The sequence below is a fragment of the Homalodisca vitripennis genome, unplaced genomic scaffold (genome assembly GCF_021130785.1).
Source record: "Homalodisca vitripennis isolate AUS2020 unplaced genomic scaffold, UT_GWSS_2.1 ScUCBcl_3535;HRSCAF=9117, whole genome shotgun sequence".
Lineage (NCBI taxonomy): Eukaryota > Metazoa > Arthropoda > Insecta > Hemiptera > Cicadellidae > Homalodisca > Homalodisca vitripennis.
Window position 1 is genome coordinate 5,848 of NW_025779641.1, and position 25,778 is coordinate 31,625.

The 25,778-nt window shown below is 36.4% G+C and overlaps 1 protein-coding gene across 1 annotated transcript; it reads right to left on the reverse strand.

Moving 5' to 3' along the window:
* On the reverse strand, window positions 1-25,778 carry LOC124372577 (radial spoke head 10 homolog B-like; the record flags this gene model as incomplete). Its single annotated transcript, XM_046830979.1, has 5 exons — window positions 25,448-25,778; window positions 14,687-14,941; window positions 13,281-13,554; window positions 11,459-11,803; window positions 1-81 (listed from the first exon to the last, which is right to left on the reverse strand). Coding segments are annotated over exons 1-5 (1,128 nt in total), but the record flags the coding sequence as incomplete, so codon positions are not given.

A 25,778-nucleotide genomic window follows, 5' to 3' on the forward strand; every position in this document is an offset into this window, starting at 1 on the left:
CAACTGTTCGTTGAAGAAAGTCTCCCAGGTGTATTCTCCATAGCCATGGATCCGATTGTTTTCCCAATTTCCACTGTACACCTACAGCATAGTCAACTGTTTGTCTTTTGCAGATTTAATTGTATATAATATTTTTAATATATTGTAAATGAGTTTAAGTGAATTAGAATTATAAAATAAAAACATAAAATTTGGATTAAGTTATCATAGTCATAGTCATAATACTTTATTTACATATTCGTCAAGAACAGTAAATTACGTCAAGTTACACATAGGTTAAAATATCTTAATACAAGATGTAACATAAAATAATTGAAATTAACATAAGTATATAAAGTTGTATTTTATTCAGTTTACACTTGAGTTCCTCTCCTGTTAAAGAATTCTGCCAGTATGTAGAACGGTCGGTCCTGAAGCCATGTTTTTACTCGCTGAGCAAAAACTATCTCCTGTTAGTCCTTTTTAGGTCTTCTGGCAGGTTGTTCCACATTCGCATGTAGTATGGTCTCTTTTCAGTTGCACTGAGAGTTGCACACATGCAGAAAGTCAGTAATTGGTTGCATGTCGTGTATTATAGTCATGTATCTGAGCATTCGTTCTGATTTCTTCTGGAGCCATTGTATAGATGTACTTAATGACTTCGAAAATGTAAAGGTTTACTATTGTTAGGATTTTTAGCTGCCTGAAGGTTTCCCTACAAGATTCTCTGTACTGGAGGTTTCCTAAGGTTCTTATTGCTTTTTTCTGAAGCATAAGGACTCTTTGTATGTTTCCAGCTGTAGTGCCTCCCCATACTACAATTCCATAGCGAAGGTGTGACTTAAATAGCGCGTAGTAGGCAGACTTAGCTGTTTTCCATGTTGCTTATGTTCTTCAGTCTTCGTATTACATAAAGTCCTGAGCTGAGATGACGACAGGGAATCAATGTGGGGTGTACATGTAAGACCATCATCAACTGTTACAACCAAGGTATTTAGCCGAGGCAACCTCCTCCAGACCAGGTATTCTTCCTGTGGCGTCTCTTTGTCATCCTAAAATCAGCTACTTGGTTTTCTTTTCATTCATAACCAGATCACTGCTGTAAAAATACTGAATTGCCATGTTCAAAGCTACATATGAGGCAATTTCCAGTTTTTTGGGTTTCTTTCTACTTAGCAACAGTACCGTGTCATCTGCATACATCACCATTTTGCTGTAATTCTGTATGTATTGTGGAAAGTCATTTGTAAATATAATAAAACATCAAAGGCCCTAGTACAGATCCTTGGGGTACTCCACAGGTGATGGGTTTAATTTCTGATTTAATTTGAATTTGTTTTCTGTCTGATTGTGTGCTTGATTTCTACCATTTGCCTTCTTCCGGTTACATAACTTTTAAACCAATCTCTTGATGTGCCCTGTATCCCAAATGTTGTCAGTTTTTTTAAAAGCTGCTGGTGGTCAAGGCTGTCAAAAGCTTTACTGTAGTCTAGTAGTATGGCTGTAGTAGTATTTCCTTTTTCATATTCTAGCAAGAAGTCTACTAGGCTTATTAGAGAAGTGAAAGTAGATTATCCTCTTAAGAAGCCGTGTTGAAAAGTTGTTAAAAGCTGATATATTGATAGGTGATATAGTAGTCGTACTAGTGCCACTTTTTCTATTAACTTTGAGAAAGTAGGGATCAGTGAAATTGGTCTATAGTTTGATGGATTAGTATTTGAGCCATTCTTGAATTTAGGATAAATTTTGGCCAGTTTCAATGATGTTGGGAAAACTCCTGAACAAAATTACTTATTAGTTATATCAACCAGAGGATTGATAGGTTCTTCTTTGCAGGTTTTCTATAGCTTAGAGGAGATCCCATCATATCCTGCTTGAGGTCTTTGTTTTTAGTGAGCTAATGATTTGGTTAATTTCTTGTTTAGTTGTTGGCCTTAAGATTAAATGTGGAATATTAATATTCTGGACTGGAAGGTTTATTGCTTGCGTTACATGTGGTCCACTTTTTTTATTATATCTTCAGCTATACTGACGATAGTCTAAATTTGTAGTCATTAAGATGGTTCACAATATCTTGTGGGTTAGTCATTTCACATCCACGTCAATGTTAAGTTTCGAGGGTAATAATGTGTCTTCTTTATGCTTTCTTTAAGTGTTAATTACGTTCCAGACAGCCTTTGTTTTGTTTTCTGCGTCAGCAATCCTTGAGATTTTTTCTTGTTGTCTTAAGAGTCTAAGGTGAAGGTCATACTCTTTTTTTAAAAGTGAAGTTCTTCTTTTGTGTTCCTCTTCACCTGTTGTATTATAAAGATTTTGAGCTGCACTAAACCTTTGCTTTAAATTGACTGCTGTGGGAACACTTAACATATAATTTTGTTTTCTTTTTGAATTTTTTGTTTTAACTATTATTGGGCATGATAGATTTATTGCTTGATTTAGAATGTTGCTAAATTTATCATACGCTTGATCTGTGCCAGTGTGGAGTAGACCTCTGTCCAGTTTTGTGTTGAAGTAGATTTTTTAGCATAAGCAGGTTTTTATTACTGAAGTTTCTCCTCTCTGTTGTAGTGGTTAAAGCAGGTTTTGTGGTCCAGTGGATAGTGCAGAGTTGTCCCATGTGATCAGTGATAGCTGTGTTTATTACTTTAATATTTACAGTATCCGGATCACGATTGTTACAGCACACACAGTCAATTGATGTGCCCACAATCACACAGATTGTGACTGGCACAAGATCTAGTCTATATATGTTGCTGCTCATGCATAGTATTGTTTCTTTTCAAGACAGTCAATGTTAATGTCACCCATAAGCACTACTGGGTGGTTCCCAATTGATGTGCCCACAATCACACAGATTGTGACTGGCACAAGATCTAGTCTATATATGTTGCTGCTCATGCATAGTATTGTTTCTTTTCAAGACAGTCAATGTTAATGTCACCCATAAGCACTACTGGGTGGTTTCCCAATTGATGTGCCCACAATCACACAGATTGTGACTGGCACAAGATCTAGTCTATATATGTTGCTGCTCATGCATAGTCTTGTTTCTTTTCAAGACAGTCAATGTTAATGTCACCCATAAGCACTACTGGGTGGTTCCCAATTGATGTGCCCACAATCACACAGATTGTGACTGGCACAAGATCTAGTCTATATATGTTGCTGCTCATGCATAGTATTGTTTCTTTTCAAGACAGTCAATGTTAATGTCACCCATAAGCACTACTGGGTGGTTCCCAATTGATGTGCCCACAATCACACAGATTGTGACTGGCACAAGATCTAGTCTATATATGTTGCTGCTCATGCATAGTATTGTTTCTTTTCAAGACAGTCAATGTTAATGTCACCCATAAGCACTACTGGGTGGTTCCCAATTGATGTGCCCACAATCACACAGATTGTGACTGGCACAAGATCTAGTCTATATATGTTGCTGCTCATGCATAGTATTGTTTCTTTTCAAGACAGTCAATGTTAATGTCACCCATAAGCACTACTGGGTGGTTCCCAATTGATGTGCCCACAATCACACAGATTGTGACTGGCACAAGATCTAGTCTATATATGTTGCTGCTCATGCATAGTATTGTTTCTTTTCAAGACAGTCAATGTTAATGTCACCCATAAGCACTACTGGGTGGTTCCCAATTGATGTGCCCACAATCACACAGATTGTGACTGGCACAAGATCTAGTCTATATATGTTGCTGCTCATGCATAGTCTTGTTTCTTTTCAAGACAGTCAATGTTAATGTCACGCATAAGCACTACTGGGTGGTTCCCAATTGATGTGCCCACAATCACACAGATTGTGACTGGCACAAGATCTAGTCTATATATGTTGCTGCTCATGCATAGTATTGTTTCTTTTCAAGACAGTCAATGTTAATGTCACCCATAAGCACTACTGGGTGGTTCCCAATTGATGTGCCCACAATCACACAGATTGTGACTGGCACAAGATCTAGTCTATATATGTTGCTGCTCATGCATAGTATTGTTTCTTTTCAAGACAGTCAATGTTAATGTCACCCATAAGCACTACTGGGTGGTTCCCAATTGATGTGCCCACAATCACACAGATTGTGACTGGCACAAGATCTAGTCTATATATGTTGCTGCTCATGCATAGTATTGTTTTCTTTTCAAGACAGTCAATGTTAATGTCACCCATAAGCACTACTGGGTGGTTCCCAATTGATGTGCCCACAATCACACAGATTGTGACTGGCACAAGATCTAGTCTATATATGTTGCTGCTCATGCATAGTATTGTTTCTTTTCAAGACAGTCAATGTTAATGTCACCCATAAGCACTACTGGGTGGTTCCCAATTGATGTGCCCACAATCACACAGATTGTGACTGGCACAAGATCTAGTCTATATATGTTGCTGCTCATGCATAGTATTGTTTCTTTTCAAGACAGTCAATGTTAATGTCACCCATAAGCACTACTGGGTGGTTCCCAATTGATGTGCCCACAATCACACAGATTGTGACTGGCACAAGATCTAGTCTATATATGTTGCTGCTCATGCATAGTATTGTTTTCTTTTCAAGACAGTCAATGTTAATGTCACCCATAAGCACTACTGGGTGGTTCCCAATTGATGTGCCCACAATCACACAGATTGTGACTGGCACAAGATCTAGTCTATATATGTTGCTGCTCATGCATAGTATTGTTTCTTTTCAAGACAGTCAATGTTAATGTCACCCATAAGCACTACTGGGTGGTTCCCAATTGATGTGCCCACAATCACACAGATTGTGACTGGCACAAGATCTAGTCTATATATGTTGCTGCTCATGCATAGTCTTGTTTCTTTTTCAAGACAGTCAATGTTAATGTCACCCATAAGCACTACTGGGTGGTTCCCAATTGGAATGTTGTCAAGAGTCTCAGATAAAACTTCAATGCCGGAGTGAAGGCTCTTGGTGGTCTGTACACTCCAATAAAAAAAAGAGTATATCTGCCTTCATTTACCTTAATGGCAGCCAAGTTCAATACTTAAATGACTTATATCAATCATTTCAGCCTTGTCTTTCAGTATGTCTTAAATAAAAATGACCACCCCCCTTTAAAGTGTGACTTTCTGCTTTATTCTGCTACTAGTGTGTACTCTATTAATCTTGTGTTTAAAAAGTGTTTCTTTCTTCTGTCAATTGTTCTGTAAGTGCCACTATATCTGGTTCTAATGAAGATAAGAGTGTACTTAATCTTTCAATTTTATTGGCAACTCTGTCTACATTCTGGTGAAAGATAGTGAGAGTTTTTTTAACGTTTTGTTTAGGTAACACCTGTGATTTTATGTCCCGCCTGCTTTTTAATTTGCTCTTGATTAAGCTTGCATATTCTAAAAAATGTTCTGAGTGATGGGTTTCTTAAAGAGACTGGTTATTAGTGTTTAATGGGAATAGAGAACTACTACAATGGCTGAGAGTTTTAATGGTTTAGTAACAGAAGAGGCCAGTGATAGGTTTGCTTGCTCAGTGTAGCCATAGTGTTCTTTCATGTGCTCCTTGTAGAATATAATATGTTTTTAAGAAGAAATCTTCATTCATCATTTCTTTTCAATTTAGCATTCAATGGTGGGGACTTTTCTTACATTCATTTTTTATGTTTGAGGTGGCAGGTAGCTGTAATTTCAAGTGGTTTAGATTATTTGCCGCTTTTGCTACTTGCAAGGAGACACTAAACACGTTCCTCTTCTTAGCTCTGGCTGGAGAGAGTGTCCAATTTTATTTTGTATTACTGTATTGTATGTATGTACTGTATGTATTACTGTAACTACAAAGTATTACTGTCTCCTAAAGTTTGGTTTTCGTGTGTCACAGGCAAGGTCGGCTTATTTATTATTTTTAGACTATCAACAGGTTGTTGTAAAGAAGGGGCTTGTTGTTGTTGTTGTTCATTAGAGGGGCTTGTTGTGAAACATAAGCTTAGGATATTAAGTTCACCACCTCTTGGTCTTTTAGTTTTTCGAAGTAGTTCATTATGATGTAGCTTAAAGGTTATAGATAACTTTCTTTCTTCTTCTACTTCTTTTTTGAGGAATTTTACATTGTTTTCAAGGTAAGTTATTCTTTCCTCCACAACAGTTTTATGAGTGCAGTGTTTAGTACATTGATTTTGCCTTTAAGGTTCTAGAATGTTAGCATTAAGAATATTTACTTCATCACTATAATATTTTCATTGTTAGACTGTATAAGTAGCTCTTCTTTTAATTTATATTCTTTAGCTAGTTTTCTGTTCAGGAAAGTAATTTCTTGTTTATAGTTTAGAGTTCCTTGAGATTAGGCTCTTCACTTTTTTCTTGGCTGCATATGAGCCTGCCTTCAATGTCATGTTTGTGTGCTGATTTCTCTTGTTTGAAATAATTGTAATTTTTGTTCTAGGGATATTTTTTGGTTATCGAGTTCAGTTATTTGACTAAGAAGTCTATTAATATCTTGTTTGAGCTCTGTATTTTTCAAGCAGTAAGGCATTCCCTACTTCAGCAGCCAGGGTAAGGGACGTTTCCAGGTCCGTCTCCTCCAACTCCCGGTAGTTGTTGATTTTTTCTACCACATTACCTAAGCTAATTTTGGCTGTGCTTTGTTCTAGAGGGTTTTCACAACCTGGGTTTTTTAAAAGTGTCCTGACTGAAATGGGGAAGAGGAAAGATATTTAGGATGTCCCTCTGGTCTCTTAGATGGTCATCCTTACTTTTGTAGTCATCTTGTTTAAGACTGATGTCAGATTGAACAGTATTGTCAGAGGTTAAAGTTTGCAGAGCTGACTTGGCTTCCATTAGTGCTTTGTTGAAGGCTTCGTTTCTAAAGTTGTTTACTTATGGGATGCCATATTTGTGGATGTTTTTCTGAGTAAGAAAAAAGGCTACTCATTTACTTGAGCCACTGTGTTATCGCCAAAAATAAGGGTTTTAAATTTATGTTATTTTTATCATGTCAATAACTTTTGCTGGCCAATGACGATATCCTTTTATCTTGACAAAGACTAAATCTCCCTTACAAAAATGGTTGGATTTGTTCATTGTCATTATGACTATTTGGTTGTAAGTTTATTTGAAGGAAATCTTTAGTGAAAAAAACCCTTAAAATACAGGTATAGAAAGAAATCAGTATTTAAAAGTTTGGCTGATTCTTTTATGTCAAAAATCTTGAAGTCCAGGTTTAAAAATAATCAGTTTTTAAAAGTTTGGCTGATTCTTTATGGCCAATAAATCTTGAAGTCCAGTTGTGAAAATAATCAATATTTTTTTTATGTACATAAAATCTTGAGGTCCAGGTTAACCCCCCACCGCACGCGCCGCGGAGCGACACTCCGCAAGTAGGTAAATTTGTTGTTAGAATAGTGGTCAGAATGGGTTTGAGCCTTGAACCCGCGTTGTAGCTTCCCCCTCCATCTGTAGAAAGGCGTGGCGCGGTTGTTGGGGCGTGTACGTTCAGTCGCGACTGAGCAGTAACATTGAGAACATCCCCGCGGAGTGACGCTCCGCATGCGTTCTTTTCATTATTCTGATATAACGGAGTATCGCTCCGCGGCGTTCTACACTGCATTCATCATTAGAGTCATCTCTCATCACGTTCAACCTAAAACCGGAGTACTTTTAAGGTAAGTAACACGTTTTTTCGATACATAAAATCTGTAATTTTGATTTTATAGCCTGAGTATTGTTTTACTCATAAAAGATGTTCTCAAACCAATAAATATGTATTTTCAGAACTTTGTTCCTAATTACCTTGTATTATACTTCTTATTTGGTTTCAGATGCATCAACCAGGTGAAGAAGAAATTCTTCGACTTCTAGGAGATGAAATTGGGGCATCGGATGATTCAGAAGAAGACAATGTTCAAGAAAGCGATCACAATTCACTGAGTGAGGAGTCAGCTGAAGGCAGTGATAATGAGCCAGTTTTAAACCAAGCTGTTCTTGAAAACGAGGAGGATAATGGCCAGGACATTCGTGGCAATGAGGTAATAAATAATGTTATTACTAATGACCTGTATGTCGCAGACGATGGAACTGTGTGGAGAATGACACCGGATCAAAATTGGAGGGTCAGAAGAAGACCGTGTGATCTTCTACGACATCTACCTGGCGTTCGTGCAGATGCGCGTAAATGCTGAAAGCCCTTTGGACGCACTGAAGCTATTTTTTACCGATGAAATGTTACAGGAGATAGTGAGATGTACAAACATTTATATTTCTAGTCAACGCCCTAATTTTAACCAGACCCCGAGACGCAAGTGACATAACTGTTGTTGACTTGAAGGCCTGTTTAGGGCTGCTTTTCCTTGCAGGCTCCATGAAGCTATCGCATACAAAACTTGAGGACTTATGGCGTACTGATGGTACAGGCATAGAATATTTTTAGGCTGACAATGAATATTAAAACCGATTCAAGTTCATTTTAAAATGCTTGCGGTTTGATGATTATAGGACCAGAGGTACGAGGAAAGCTACAGACAAGCTTGCAGCTGTGAGATTTCTTATTGACAAATTTAACAACAACTGCATGAAACATTACAGTTTATCTGAAAACAGTAACCATCGATGAAATGTTGGATGCTTTCCCGTGGGCGTTGCAGTTTTTAAACAGTACATTCCAAGCAAGCCCGCCAAATACGGTCTTAAAATATTTGCTTTGTGTGATGCTAAGATGTACTACACAAACAATGTTGAGGTTTACTGTGGGCTGGGCAGCAACCAGGACCCTACTTATGCGGAAACTCATCACATGAAATCGTAAAACGTCTTGTGCGCCCAATCTCTAACAGTGGCCGCAATATAACCTGTGACAACTGGTTTGTGTCAATACCTTTAGCTCAAGACTTATTGGAAAATGACAAGCTTACTCTTGTAGGTACAATTAAAAAAAACCGAAGGGGAATCCCAAACTTCATGAAAGAAGTAAAAAATCGCCCTGTAGATTCAAGTGTTTTCGCTTTTAGAGAAAAATACCACACTTGTCTCTTACAAAAAACCGAAGAAAAACAAGGTGGTCTTGGCCCTGTCAACACTTCATTACGAACGAGATGAAGTGGAAAGTGATGAAAATAATGAAGTGCACAAACCAGCAATTATTACATTTTATAATGCAACAAAATCAGGTGTAGACAAAGTCGACGAGATGAAGTGCTCGTATTCTGTTGCAAGAATAACCAGGAGGTGGACATTAGTGGTATTTTTTTTCATTTTTGAACATTGGAGGCATCAATGCCTATGTAATACATAAGGCCAATAGTGGAAAACACCAACCTGCTGAGAAAAGATTTTCTTAAAACACTGGCCAAAGACCTACTTGATGACTACATCAGAGCAAGAGTTGCGAAGACAAACATCCCAACGTCAATAAGATTACGTCTGGGGGAAATATTGCGACTGCCATCAACTCAACCAAATCATGTACTGGATCAAAGGGAGAAAACTCATGGAAGGTGTAGCTTTTGTGACAGAAAAAAGAACAGACCAACCCGATTCACATGTAAGGGATGCCACAAATATTTGTGTATGGAACATATTCAAAGCTATGTGTGCAGGGACTGTGATGCCAAAGTTCAAATTATAGAAGAAGGTTCAGATTCCAACTGAACAACATTTGTTAAAACTTTACTCAAGGCATTTTGTTTTTGATAGATTTAACATTTCGTTAATTATAAATTATCTGGTTGTAAAAATACTGTACTTATAAAGTCTTGAATAGGAAGTGTGAACAGTTATTGTTTAGTCATGAATAAGTACTAGAAATACAAGGCTAAGACTGACCTGCTGGCAAGACGTTATTCATTCAACGCCAATTTTTCTAAGTTAAACATAACTTTTACAATATTTTAAATTAAAATTATCATATTTTACTTTCATTATTATGCTAATAATGTTTTTTAATTTTATTATCATTTATATAAATTAAACATGTGATTCTTTTCAATTATAATGTTAGTTGTAGAGAAATAAACTAAATTCTTCATAAAAACTGACCGAATTTTTATTGCAAAACACACATGCATACACCCACCCAAAATTAAAAAAAAAACATATGTAAACACACAATTAGATGTTTAAATACTAAAAAGGTTTACAAAATCGTCATAGAATTAGGATTTGTTAAGAAAATGTAAAATATATCAATAGTGGAGTCACACTCCGCGCGCGTGTGATTGTGTAACTCAACGTCACGTGTGTTACGGAGGGTTAAAGAATTATTTTTAAAAGTTGGTTTAATAGTGGTCTTGGAATAAGTTACAATCAAGTGCCTTGTCTTTAAACAGCTGCTGTCAGCTGATGTGATGGTAGGTCAGTGTTTGCTGTGGCAGCAGGTGTCAACCCTCAGCTTTGATACATAATTATTGAATGAGATAATAAAGAATTAGTCAAGAAAGAAGGAAATGACCAATATTTTACTAGTATTAGTAAGTATGCAACGCAAGAAAGAGGCCTAGATTGAGATGTGTTGGACTCAATATTTTGCATACTGACATGATAATCATGAAGTTAAAGAAAGAGAACAGGATTTCAGAAAACCAAAAAACATGGCAAAGACCAATATTATCTTGATTTCGATTGAACATTAAATATTTTAGTATCAGCAGTATACTGATTATCATTGTTAATATGGCTGATTAGGTTTACTAATATTGAACAAAGCGCTAACGTACAGTGTGCAAGTAATAATTCATTCCGATTTTGCTGTTAACCTATGACTGATATTATAAACATTTTTCTGTAACCGTCATTTTTTAAAAAAAAACCTCATTTACACTCTTATAGGGTTATTTAAGTTTTTGAATCGTTACATTTATTTTACGGTTTGTCTTGCAAAGTGTTAACACCTCCACTGCGGCTTTATAAGGAGTGATCCAAAAATGTAGCCAGCAAGGGGGTCTAAGAGGACCGGACCACCCAAATTTTCAATTTTTTAAATTACCTTTTTTAGTAAACGAATATTATTATTGAAATAATTCAGTATTACTGACATGTACTGCTGAAATAGCGTTCTCAAAAAAGAAACTGGTCTTGAACTTTTGAAGGAACAAGATGAGGCCTTACTCTCTGTCCACTACGAGGAAATATCAGTTGTCTGGACCCCCCAACATTTTGTTATGGTTACGCTCTTTGAGTGATCTTGAGTACATTCACCTTGACTGCACTTTAAGGAGTCTGCCGCAGCCAATGTATTAATCTCAGTTTTAGATATAGTCCAATGTTTTCTTGTAACTCACAAAAACCTACTTGTAGTTAAATTTACGACACTACTTTTTATCCTTTTGTTTATACTTCATGATACAATCAGTTGATTACAAATTATACCTAGATGCACAGGACATCACTTTGATTCTATATTTAATTTATCCTTTATCAACAACCTTATACAAGCTCTCTTTAAAACTGTCTGTTGTTCTGAAATCACAAAAAGGAACAATAAAAACTGAAATAATGTACAGAACACATAACATGATTACATACATCATTATTGGTCCAGACCATAGTTCCCAGTCCATGCCGGACTCCGCCCTTCCACTGGCCCGAGTACATGGCTCCCGAGGGGTAGCAGCGTAGCCCTGTGCCGTGCTTGCAATCTCTTGCCCACTCCCCATTGTAGTAGTCTCGGCTGGTGTTGTTGCGGTTGTAGTACATGGCACCCAGCCCATGCCGTCTCCCACACTGCCAGCTACCCGTGTAGAAGCCTACACTCTGCACGAACAGACCAAGACCGTGTCTGTAGCCTTGTTGCATCTGGCCTTCATACCAGCTCAGGTCTGCCCACTGCATGTACCCATCCCCTGACATCTCTCCGTTGTAAAAATCACCCTGAACAGTACATACAAGAAGTTGCTACTTGTAAACTGAGTCCATGCCTGTAGCATGTCACGAAACAACAAACAATACTCTCCTTAATTAATTAAAAAGACAAACTAAAATTTAGAAAACAACTCAACAAAAAATATATTCAAATTATGATAGTTTTAATGTAAGGTTCTTCTCAAAACGAAACTAGCAGTTCTTCCAAAATTCAAGATAAAAGTGTACTAAACAAAATAATATGTAGGACTGAATAATGTCTTGAACTAAATTATTATTTCTTAACTCATTAAATAATGTTCTAAAAATACCTGGTCTCCCTGTGCCTTTGTTAGAATTCCATGTACGAGGTTAGTTGCAATTTTAAATATTTCATATTCTTATGAAAATGGATAAATATTATCTCCAAAACTGTTACACTAAACTACTATTAGAGGTGTTAAAGCTTCTATTGTAAAACACCTTTTTAGTCTGTAAGTTTAAAATTGATCTTAAATAATGTAACCATTACACAATTGAACTTAAAAATATGTTGCCCGCAAATCTTCAAGTATTGCTTGATTTATCAAATTATTGTATTTCCTTCCTTAATTTGGTACATTTATGGGAGTATTTCTCCTACGTATCAATTAAACCCTGTGAAGATTGGTTGGAAATCTTGAAATACACCACAAAACAAACACTCAAAGTCAAAGTCAAAATCTCTTTATTTACATAGTCTTCAAGACTAGTAGTGGCGTTAACACGATATAATACATAGTAATACAGCGAAACAATGTAATAGAACTAAAGTAAAAATATTAAATTTAATTTTTTGTCTTTATAAACATGGTTGTCTCCAATTGTAAAATTCGCTCAAGGAATAAAACGGTCGTTCTTGCAGCCAGGTTTGCTGCTTCACAGAAAGCTCCTCTACAGGTTTGTCTAGGTGGTAATGTCCCCAGTATTCTCATGGGTCTTTTTTGTAGAGTTAAGACACGTTGAATGTTTAACATAGTGGTTCCACCCCAAACAACAATCCCATACCGCAGATGGGTTTCGAAGAGAGTGTGATAAGCAGTTTTGGCTGTAGTAAAGTCGCTTATAGTCATCATTCTACGCATCACTCTGCGTGCACTGAATAAGAACAAGAGAGTTGCAACTTCCCAAGCTGAGTTATAACAATATCCCCTTCCAATAATCCCATACATCATTATACATGAGTTTGACCGATTTTTAACGAGACCTCAAAGGGTTAATTAAGCCTTTTGTGGTACCTGTAAGACAACCAACAACTATAAAGTCTAACTCTTCCCTTCCACCTCTAGTCAACTGTTTTAAATCCTTTATTAAGGAATTACAAACAAGATTTTGAATTTATTAATCCATAATTATACTTATAAATCAATAATTTTTAAAAAATAGGTTTCTTTAATTTATTAAAAACTTAAAAATATTGTCCAAATGTAGCTAAGATGCTAAAAAGTTGTAATATCTTTCAACATACCACATAAACACTACCGTCAGCCCAGTAAAATTTCCCGTGTCCATGCATACGACAGTTTACCAGTTTACCCTGATAGGAGTGTCCTTGTTTAAAAACCATTACTACTTCTGTATCAGTTTTAAGAATTTCCCAACCAAATATTTTCTCTCTTAGGTGTTCAAAAAACGATTTCAACTCTATCTCATACTCTTCTTCAATTTCTTCACTAACAGTGTTTGAAATATTAGATACATCACTAGTAGAATGTTCTGTTTCAGATAGCTGATCTGTTGTTCTGAAATAAACACGTATACCATTAAAATAGTGTTTTTGTTTTGGCAATCAATATTAATGATAATAATTAGTATAAATTAGTCATTCAGTATAAATAATTATTGTTATAATCAATAATAAAAATTTAGAACAATTAAAATAGAATAAATATTTCCCAATAAGCAATTTTCACTGTGTATACAAACTTGTTAACGTGATGTTTATTCCTTTAAATAATCACAGCACATCAGCTAATTGTTAGGAAGGATAATAGGATTTCTGACATTTGCCATGATTATCATTTGTTTATTATATGTTACAAAAATTATAACACTACATTTTAAGGATGGAAATTTAATCTCTTCCTCAGTTGTAAAAACCTAATACATGAACATGCACTTAAAAAAGTGTGAAAATGGTCTGCCACTCAAAAAATCTTTCATAATATCTGACTGGTACCCCGATAGTAGGAAGTCCAGACAGGGAGAAATTGGGCCTAAGCGATGTCACTGCACAGAAGTCAAGAGCACAAAACAATATATCACACTTGCACCAGTAAAAGTTGAACACTGATGAGAAAATCAACATAGGCATTTCCTGTAGTGTAGCGGCGTGTCATCTGAATACTTTGTTATCTAAAGGAGATGTCCTGACTGATTCATCAACACATAAAAACTAAAATATATAGACATGAAGTTTGGTTTATAAGCTTATCTTGTGCCTTAGAAGCTGATCTCGAGGCTCGTCACATTGGCCTATAAAATTGCAAAATGTTTATAAGAAATCCACTACTGCAAAAACATGTTATAAATAGAAGATTTTGTTTGATGTGATCAACTGTTCAATGTAAACAAATTCTAATACTCAATACCTGAATACCTTGATTCATTGCAGTATTCATAAATACATGTTGAAGTCATGCAGTGTTAAATAAGGAATGTAGGATGCATTTTAAAGTGTTTCTAAATTAATTTGGTAAAACCTATACTGATTCAATGCAGCTGAGTGTGGCCAAACATTGCCTAGGAGCAGAAATGGACTTTGAATCACCACTTCTCGCTTTTTCCAAGCATCAAGTAAAAATGTTGACACAAATTTATTCGTTGATTAATTTTGGAGTGAAATTTTCAGTAATAATTGCTATAAGAGCTTACGTTTCTGGTGGTTGATCATTGTGGTGAAGAGCCACATCACCGGGTTCCTCATGTACGCTTTTGTTTGATGTTCTACTTCTGCTGGACGAAGATACCTCATTAATACTGTCTTTTTTTGCAGTGGTAGTACTGTCGTGTGATTTTAAACTGCCAAAACTAACACGAGTTTCATCTTGTAACTGGTCATCATTTTCTGCCTCACTTGTTGTGGTAGGAGGTTTCATTCCATTCTGAGCAGTGACGATAGGCTCCCATCTAAAAAATTTAGTTTTCTGTTGAATGTTGAAATTCTTTGGAAATCACAGATCAGTAATATTCTTAAGTGCCCTGGTCTATTACTATTACTTCGTCTCTGTAATTGTTAATGAGTTGTTATAAGTGGTAATTCTGATTAACCTACTGTACAATAACTGTCTAGATATAATACATGTTGTTAACACCTTCACTACCGAGTGATTCTCATATGACACTGAATACTCAAGGGCGACTGCCGCTGTCAACATGTTAAAAGTGTGCATTTTCACCGTTGAATAAAGTTGTCAATGTGAAAACTTTTCATCAATAAACTTGGGTTGCTAACGTTCTGTTTTCAAGAAAATTGAAAATTTGTTATAAACTTATAATAATGATGGAAAACGTTTGAAAGTTATCCTGTTTATCAATGCTAAGCTGAGCTTTACATAACATTGATTGCTTAGCATTTACAAACAATAGGGAGTTGTTCTCCTCCTTCTGACACTGCAGTGATGATTATTTCTATACTGACAACTGGTGTCTAGTGCACTAAATCTCTTAGGTAGCTCCGAAGGATAAAGTCAAGCGGGGTAATATCCTGAGATCTCGCAGGTCAGTCGAAGGACCATTTCTCCTATCAACCATCTCGGATACTGCCTGCCGAGGAAATCCTGCATTGCAGGGTTCATTGAAACATAAATCTCTAAACATGACAAAGAGGATAGAATATAACAAGAAACCTCAGAAACAGTACATAAGAGAACAGTATTAAACGGGATGGTAATGGACTGCTGATTAAGACACTGGAAAAACGTACACATTGTGCAATATATGATGTGCAGGCAAGTTGCCTTCATGCTACCATATCTCTATTTTCTCGATAATGATTCACTGGCAATGAGAAGTGTATTGACAAAATACAGGTATGTTCCTTTCCACAACCTCTATGTATTCTAAACAAATGTGAACTTTTATCAGAATCACCCTGTAGAATGTGAATGTTAAGTTTAGCTCCATTTCACCTTCTGCTCACAGAGTCTGAAATCTAACACTGTCACAGACTTGAATCCTGGAATTTGACTCCACATGTGTCTATAAAGATCCAAAAGAGTCGATGACGAAGACATTCAAAGCGAACTATTTGCATCCTTTCGACACCCAGACTACAAAGAGCTCTGCCTGGTTATCCAGCACCCACTCAGTGTGATTTGTGATTTTCTTTATTGTACGTATTCTTAGAGAACGGAACAAAGGTCAAGAAGAAGTGTTAATGTTATAAATTAGTGTAATAGTCAGTGTTTGTAAATTCATTATGTGGTCTTCATTTAGTCAAGGGCTCTCTCCAGGAATTCTTTCACTGAGTGTACAACTAGATGAAAAGGTGTTCTCATTGTCTCATGAGGTGCACAATTAAAAATGAAAAATTGAAATTGAAGTCTTGCATCGTAGCTACGTTATGTGTAGAAAACCCTGTAGAAGTTCCATATTACATAATAATTATCCATGTTACATATAAGAACATATGCTTCCCAGTACTTTGTAATAACAGTGGTGATATATATTTGTTTAAGAAATTTCTTGACAGGTAAGTGACAACATAAATTTTATCTACATGAACGAGTAAATAGTTGGTGTGAAAAATTGTTGTCGAAAAAGTAACTACAACTAAAGATATAAAACTCTTTGTGAATTCAGGAATGAAGTGATTAGGTCCACTTGAGATCAGATAAGAAGGGACTAGATTGGGGTGCAAGTTTCTGACCTTTGTTTCAGCAGATAACAGCAGATACAGTACAAGATGGCTGACTGACTACAGTCAAAGTGAAGTGGCTCCCAGTTAAAAGTGTTCATAAGTGTGTATTTCAACAACAAATATTTACTCACCTGTGCAGCAATTTACCTGGAAATACTGTAAGTCCATTTCACAATAAAACTTAAAGAAAACTAACCAACTCAAGAAATCATGATCATAACAAGAAATAAGCTGTAACTCAAGGAACATACCTGCAATCTAATCTCAAGCATTTTAAAGAACTTAAGTCTAATGAAATCGTAATAACAAAGCTTATTCACACTACAAAGCATTTTCAATGAAGTTTACATTTATGAAACCAGGAAACTTTACTAAATTTACTGAATGAATTCAAACCATATGGTGACAACTGGAAATAGTGCTGATAGTGCTGACAGCGTCACATTCCACACCTGACCTACTGACAGCGGTGTACACAGTCGTCAGCAATCATCAACCTTGGCTCTCTTAAACAATCTGACGACTTGTTCCCTACTTACTAATTTGACATTGTTATATAGTTTCATTAATATATAAATCATTATTCTGACAATCTCCCTATACAAGAGCACTAATATTATCCTTGACAATCTGTGGAATTTTTTTTTAGACTTAAACTTAGAGAATCAGCCAAACTCTGGACATAAATTGGAAATAGACTACAAAACAAATACATCCTAACTCAAAAATGCCCCCAAGATACCCCTGTGGCTCATGCTCAATTGGGGTCAAATTTTCAGGAGTAAAATGCACCGGCCCGTGTGGTATGTGGTATCACGCAGGCTGCCAGAATATTCCTGAGAAAACCCTGAAAAAATGGACCAACAGTGATATAACAATATGGAAATGTAGTACATGTAAAGGAGAGCTCAATGCCACTGCTTTAACTACTCCTGGCTCCTCAAAGCCTCTAGATCGTCTGTGCACATCAATAGACGAACTGGAAAGCAGTCTGAATGAAAATAATAATCTACATAACTTAGAGGATAATGATGAGAAACTAGAAATGGCTGCAAAAATAGGAGTAGCACTCCTTGAGGAAAATAATCTTTTGAAAGAAAAAAATATTAGATTAGAAGCTAAACTAGAAATTTTGGAAGAAAAGGTTGGGAGAATGGAAAACGAAGAGAATAAATATCTGAATAAAATTGAAGACCTATTACAGAATATCTCTGAAATACAGGCTCAACTGGAAAGAGAAAAAAAACTTCGCATAGACACACAAAACGTCTTTGAAGAGCACGACTACAAACAAGGACAACTTGTTGATAATCATACTAAAACGATAAATCACCTAGAGAATACAATAAAAAATCTTGAGAAAAAATTAAGCTCACAAGAAAACACTTCAATCAGAATTGCCGAATCGTACAAACAATGATTCCCAAACTGAACCGTTCACTCATTACATCTCTCAGCCCATAAGCTACTCCTCAGACTCGCTGATGGAACTTGCTCAATTAAAAGTAAGGCAAGATAATTTAGAACGTACGGTTGAGGACTTGGCAGGACAAATCAAAAAAAGACATACTGAGCCTCCGTCTAACTCAGAAATACAAAGCATGCTTAAAACACAAAATCATAAAATAATTAAAAAAAGTATGCCAACCAAACAAAATAATACACCATCTAATAGAGGAAAGAAGAACTATTTCAGTGTTTCACTACAAATGGCTAAACTTACACAATCCCAGAAACAATATCCTATGGTTACACAAAGACAGATACTTTTGACAACTAATGAACTGCTTAAGACTGTGGGAGACTGCCAAACGCGTACAGAAAAACAGAAAATCTCCTGTACGACTCAAGGTCTAGGCCAGATTCTGGAAAACCAAGCTCACAAGACTCAAGAAATGACAGCGACTTATGCACAATATAACAGCAACAGGAACACAGTAGGTACCAACAAAACTGAAAATCTGCTACCTGATATGACTATGGGAATCAGCCAATCCTACACAAAAATACTGTCCCACCGAAATCCATGACTCATCAGAATATAATGACCAAATCACACAAGATATTACAGAGGGAATCTGCCAAACCCAGCCTAAAAAACAGTCTCCTGAAATGACGGTGGGAACCTACCCAACCCACACCAAAAAACTACCCACCAAATCCCATGCAAACACCAAACACATTCATTCAACAAACACAAAAGGAGACATCATGGAAATAGATACAGGCAAACTCGAAGACATTCCATTAAGTGATGACGAAGACTCAGAACTTACAGAGACAAGAGCGACCGCCCGCAAGTATGTTGGGAGCACCTCAGTAAACCCAAACACAGGCCGCATTTCCAACCTACTCGAAGAGGGTCTTAAAAATCTTGAAAGATTAAAACCATACTCTTTCCCACCAGAAGAGACACCTATATTTACTATGCAGTACATGACTGATGAAGACATGACCAAATCGTGTAGCATTTTCCTCTTCAATGTTGATGATACCTTCTCAACTTCAAGATCACCATCAACTCAAAACGTCACTGCAATTCAAAAGAGACTAAAGAATAAAAACATCTCATTCAACAACTTCACTACAACTCAGGACAACAATGGAAACACAAAAATAATCATCTGTTTTTCCGCCAAACTCAACAACTGGAAGAAAAAACTGTTTCGCTTTCTAGAGCTGGCCAATGAATGCATCAAATTTCCAGTGCTCTTCTCCATCAATTCAGAGGAAAACATGAAGGAAGTGAACCTGAGCCCCTCAAGCATTAGAGAGCTCCTTCAGGTATTTCTGCAGTTCTCCAGCAATGCCTACCTACATCGCTTCCGCCTGTATACACAAGAAAAGGAGACGAAGAAAACAATTGACCGGATTCTTGATGACACAGTGTACAAAAATCAAATAAAAATATCAAGAGTAGCAACAAGAGACTCGGCTATATACAGCACTTGGAGAACAACTCGAGGGTCCCTCCCAAGCCCAAACACCTACCACCCTACTCGTCCAACTGGAAACGACAGGCTCAACTACATACATGGGGCAATGCACGAACAAAAAGAGCTTTGGAAATCAAAGGAAACATATATCCTTAAAGAGCATTGTAAAATATACAAGGAGTACAATGTAAGCCACCTGACAGAAGCCTCCCAAATAGATCTTTTCCACCAAAAGACTAAGAAAAAGTATGACATCATAAATATACGCACAGGAAAAGTGCTTACAACAGAAAAAAACACAAACACAATACCAATTCGGGTATGACGGTGCACGCCTAGTGGAACTGCAAAGAAACGAAAACCAAAATTACAAATTATCCCCTAACAATTTTGCTATTAATGACAACATCCTAGTTTCAGATAACACACAGCTCCTAAACGACCTGAGGCTATATAACAGCATAAAACACCTCAATATTACTCTTACTCCGGATATTCCGCTTAACCTAGTACAAGGAGTACCAGGATGTGGCAAAACCACCTATATACAGAAGAACTTTAAACCTGGAGATCTAATCCTATTCCCTACTAGAGACTCAGCAATTGACTTCAGAAACAGGTTCAAGGACACACACCCTAACTACTGTAAAACTAACATTAATGACACCTTCCGAACCCTACACTCATTTCTGATCAACTCTTCACAGCATATCGAGAGAGGAAACCAGTATGATAGGCTCATCATAGACGAAGCACTTATGATGCACGCTGGGGAGATTCTATTTGCAGCAACCCTCTCCGGAGCAAAAGAAGTCCTACTCATAGGTGATACCAATCAAATCCCCTACATAAATAGAACAACCGAGCTGGAGGTAAAATACTACAAAATCTCTGAAATAGCCACAACGGTCAAAGTGCTAAGCACATCCTACAGATGCACTAAATCTACGACAGCTGTCCTCTCAAAATTCTACCCACAAGGAATGGAAACAACAAACGATATAGTAGGTGAACTGGATATACAAAACTTTGAGGGCCTAGAAAATCTAAAGCTACACCCAGATGAGTACACTGTTCTGGCTTTTAAACAGGCAGAAAAGAAAGAACTTATCAAAAGAGGATACAAAGCATCCACCATCCATGAGTTTCAGGGCAAACAAGCTGCAAATATAGCTGTAATACGCACTTCCAGTAGCCCAGGGGAAATATACAACTCACTCCTACACTGCCTAGTAGCACTATCTAGACACACCAAATCCTTTCTTTACGTGACACCATGCAGGAATGACACAATAAGCAAATGGATCCAGCAGACAAACGCCCTTGACAATAAGGAACTCTTAGCATTCACAGCAAATAACCTCACTACTGACCAGCTGAATAGAAAAAGCATAACAATCAACACAGGCCAAAGTACTAACAGGCAAGAAACAAACCCACATCAGCAGCAGCTAACCACAGACCACGATTTTTTAGACAAAATCCAGCACAGCAAGGAAAGAGACAAGACCAAAGTGAAACACAAACCACGAACACTCTGGAACTCCAGCTTCAAAAAAATAAAACACCTCCTAAACAACACAAGGTCACGCGGCCACACCAAAACATTGTAATGGCCCACCAAAATATAGATGGAATCAAAAATAAAATAGAACGACTGACACACTTCCTTCACTCCCACAACCCCGAAATTCTCATACTGACAGAACATGGACTAAACAGCGCAAACCTAGAAAACATCAGGATACCAGAGTATGAACTCATTGGAGGGTTCACAAGGACACAACATAGGAAAGGTGGTGTGGCAATATTCAACAACAAGAACTTAAAAAGCAAGGTCAGCATAGTATCCATCTCAGACTCAACAAGTGAAATGATCTGTGAATCCATAACACTGAAGATAAATCTCAAAAACTGTTTTCTATACCTAGTGGGAGTCTACAGACCTCCACATTCTAACCTTGAGAACGCTATTGATACACTCTCAACAGAACTAGACAAAATCCCAAATCCAAATAACCCGATAGTCATAATGGGTGACATAAATGTTGATAACCTGACAGATAGTCAAGAAAGCCAAAGCTTAATGGAAGCTCTAGAGGGATTCAATATTAAGAGATTAAAACTAACTCCTACTAGAATCACCCACCACAGCCAGACCTCTATTGATGCCATCTGCACAAACATAAGTGAGGATCAAGTATCCCATAGTGTGATCACCACAGGGCTTTCAGACCACACTGCTCAAACTGTGTCGTGTAACCGTAAACATTGACAATCATATTCCAATAAAGTCTAAACAAAGGGTTATAAATATGCACAAAATGGAGGAAAATACGAACAATCTTAGCAACCCAAAACTGGGCAGATGTAATATCTAAAGAAAATACAGAGGCTGCCTTCACTGCTCTGGATAGTGTCTTGCGGTTTACTCTGGACGCGGTATGCCCACATAAAACAGTACAAATAAAGAAAACACGAGTAAAAAGAGTATGGGATGCCGAATGTGAAGAACTTAAAAGATCATATTTAGAGGCATTAAACCTAGAAATCCTCACTGGTAATATAGAAGACAAAAATAACACAGCTCTCAGAAAGAAAAACTATGACCTCAAACTGAAAGATCTGAGGAAAAAGCACAATGTACACCTTATAGAGCAAGCAGAGAACAAATCAAAAGCCTTATGGAAAGTAATAAATTCAGAGAGGAAGAAAAAGAGTGAGACTTCAGTTTTAGAAAACCTGAATATAGAAGGAGGCATGCACAGCTCACCCAATAGAATAGCAAACTACTTAAACAGTTTTTTTGTGACAATTGCAGATAGAACACTGAAACAGAACGAAAGGGAAGAACATGGCACAATAGAAGACCCTGTTGAAAATATATTGGCTCAAAAACCTCCAGCTTTACAAGGCAACTGAAGAAGAGATAAGAAAAACTATAGATTCAATGAAACCCAAAACTTCGGGGCCGGAGAAGACGAGATCTCATCTAAATTAATTAAATACTGTAAGAATGAACTAGCAGCCCCTCTAACAAACCTAATAAATAAATCTCTTAACGAAGGAGTATTTCCTAGCACTTTAAAAACGTCTAAAATATATCCAAAATACAAAAGTGGAAAAACCACTGAAGCAACCAGCTACCGCCCAATCTCCTTAATACCAAACTTCTCAAAAATTCTTGAAAGAGTAGTTCTCAACAGACTCACAGAGCATCTTCATCAGCATAACCTTTTTACCTCTAAACAGCACGGCTTCATCAAGAACAGGTCAACAACAACAGCCCATTACGCAACTCATAGAAGGCCTCATAGAGAAGCTAAAACAAGGCTACATTGCCTCAACAATCTTGCTGGACTTCAGCAAAGCATTTGATTGCCTGGACCACAAACTGATAATAAAGAAACTAAGGGTTCTCGGTATTTCTGGAAAAGAAGCACAATGGTTTCAAAGCTATATAAGTGACAGGAAACAGTTGGTAGAGATCACCTATGAAGACAATCACGTCCTACAAAAGATGAAATCACAAGTACTACCAATAACTAGAGGAGTGCCACAAGGATCAGCGCTTGGTCCTGTCCTGTACATTCTTCTAGCAAACGATTTTCCAAAATACCTAGAAAAACTTCTGCGAGGCGGTCATGTTTGCGGATGACACAGCGTTGATTGTTGCTGACAAAAATAAAGAACAATTGGAAATAAATTCCTATGTGGCTTATAACATGGCAAAGCAATACTGCTACCAAAATGACCTTGTCTTAAATGAAAGCAAAACCTGCCAACTCATCTTCACAACAACCCCAAACAACCATCAGGGGCTCCCAGACATCACAACTGTCAGTATAAATAAATACTTAGGCATAATTTTAGATAATACCCTAACATGGACACCTCACATAAACCAGTTATGCAATAAATTGAACTCCAGTCTCTTTGTTATTAGAAGAATGAAACAGATCAGCGACCATAAAACAGCACTAACTGCCTACTATTCACTCTTTGAGTCCAGCTTCGATACGGACTGGTAGCCTGGGGAGGTACAAGTGACACAAATCTGCAAAGAGTACTGATCATACAAAAAAGAGCAATAAGAACTCTGAACGGACTGGGCCCCAGAGACTCTTGCAGAGAGGCTTTTAAGGAGCTCAAAGTACTGACAGTGGCCTCACTCTACATCCTTGAAACTGTGCTCTTTACAGTAAAATCGGGCCAAACTAGAATGGAAGAACAGCATTCTTATAACACCAGGTACAGACACAACTTTCTGCTTGACGCTCACCACCTTAGTCTATACGAGAGGAAGCCTTCCTATAAAGGAGCCACCTTCTACAATCGACTGCCTGAGAATTTCAAGAGGCTGCCTGAGAAAAAACTGAAAACCGCACTGTCAGACTGGCTACTGGACCGATCCATCTACACAGTACGAGAGTTCCTGAACTGGAGAACCCATTGACAAAAAAAAAAGAAACTATAGCAACTTTTATGATGTTATATCATAACCTTGAAATTTAACACTTTTTTACCTATGTACAGTAAAATTTTTGTATGTATGTAAATGTAAACCTGTGTTTTTTCTTACAATGTAATGTTTTTGACGCAATACTATACTCTATGTATATGTAAATAAAGATTGATTGATTGATAACAACAAGCTGCTCTGAAGGACATAATATTATATTATGTTTATAAACATTGTTATCACATCTTCTCCTATCCAGATAGACTTTGATAACTCTGAAATGTTTACTATTTTTACTATTTACTAAACTAGGCCCTTTTATTACAAGTTACTCAGCCAACTGGCATAGTAAGCACATCTAGACTACAGCAAATTGCCATCACTCAGATAGCTCATCTGGTAGGGTACTAGACTTGTGTTCTGAAGGTTACTGGTTCAAAACCTTACACAAAGAGATATCAAATTTTTGCTACAAGTTGAAGTACCCCATCACTACAATATACAATACTGTGATATTTTGAAAAGAAAGTCTACTAATATATATAACAAAAATTAGTAGGTTAGGAAGTATTACACGCAGAGTACGATAAGCAGACCCGGTTTTATATTGCTTATTACAATAACTGATACTTTATATATCAAATAACAAAATGATCAATCAATATCAATGTATCTAAAATACTAAATTAGTCATGTTTCAAATTAATTAAAATAGTTTAAACTATTACGTAATGTCATAAATAATAAAGAAACCATAACCATTAATCAATTGATAAAAATATGAAAGGCGACAGAAAAAATGTAATTTAAATAATAAAGAAAACCTAACAACTAAAACAAATATCTTAAAACCGAAAAAGACACGTTAAAATCATTTTTTTAGTGTTATTTTGTTTAGTTTTTAAACTTAAATTGTCTTTATTTATTTAAAAGAAGTTACAAATAGAACGAATTGTGTTTAGAATGTGAAAATGTGTGTACAGTTAGTACAGATGATTTAGTTATTGTTCAAAATGATCACTATTAGTTGATTATATCAACTATAATAGGTATAATAATCAACGATATTTAATGGGTATAATAATTAAATATCGTTTGATAATTTCGATATAAAAAGCTGGGTCCACTTTTCATACTCTACCCAGTATTATTTTTAAATTTTTTTGAGGAATATATTATAAAAGCACATTCTCGCATCTGTTGTTACTTTCATCTAAAATAATTGCCTTATTACAAGTTTCAATCTCACATTCATATTGTACAAATAGGAAACTTGCACTAATTGGAAAGTAATAAACCAGGAAACTTGTATTATATTCACAACACATTATATACTATATTTAAATGATAATGAAATAAAGAAAGATTAAGGTAACCTCTCAATTATGCTCCCAATAATGGCCGAGAGAATTATGGCAACAACTTCGTCTTCTGGTTTTCTCAAAATGAATTTACCATTCAGTTTTTTCCGATGTTCAGTTTTTGATACATTATCTTCAGCTTCGAAATGAGGTACATTGTCGTCCATTGCTAGTATTGTACTTGACATTATTATTTATATGTTTGATATGATTTTATTAAGACTTGTAAAATTAATTGTTAAATTTCAATTTTAAACTATTATAGTTTTTCAGGATAAATGAAAATATTACTACACCCAAGTCTACTCAATGAACTTTTGTTTACAGACAATGTTATGATTCACAA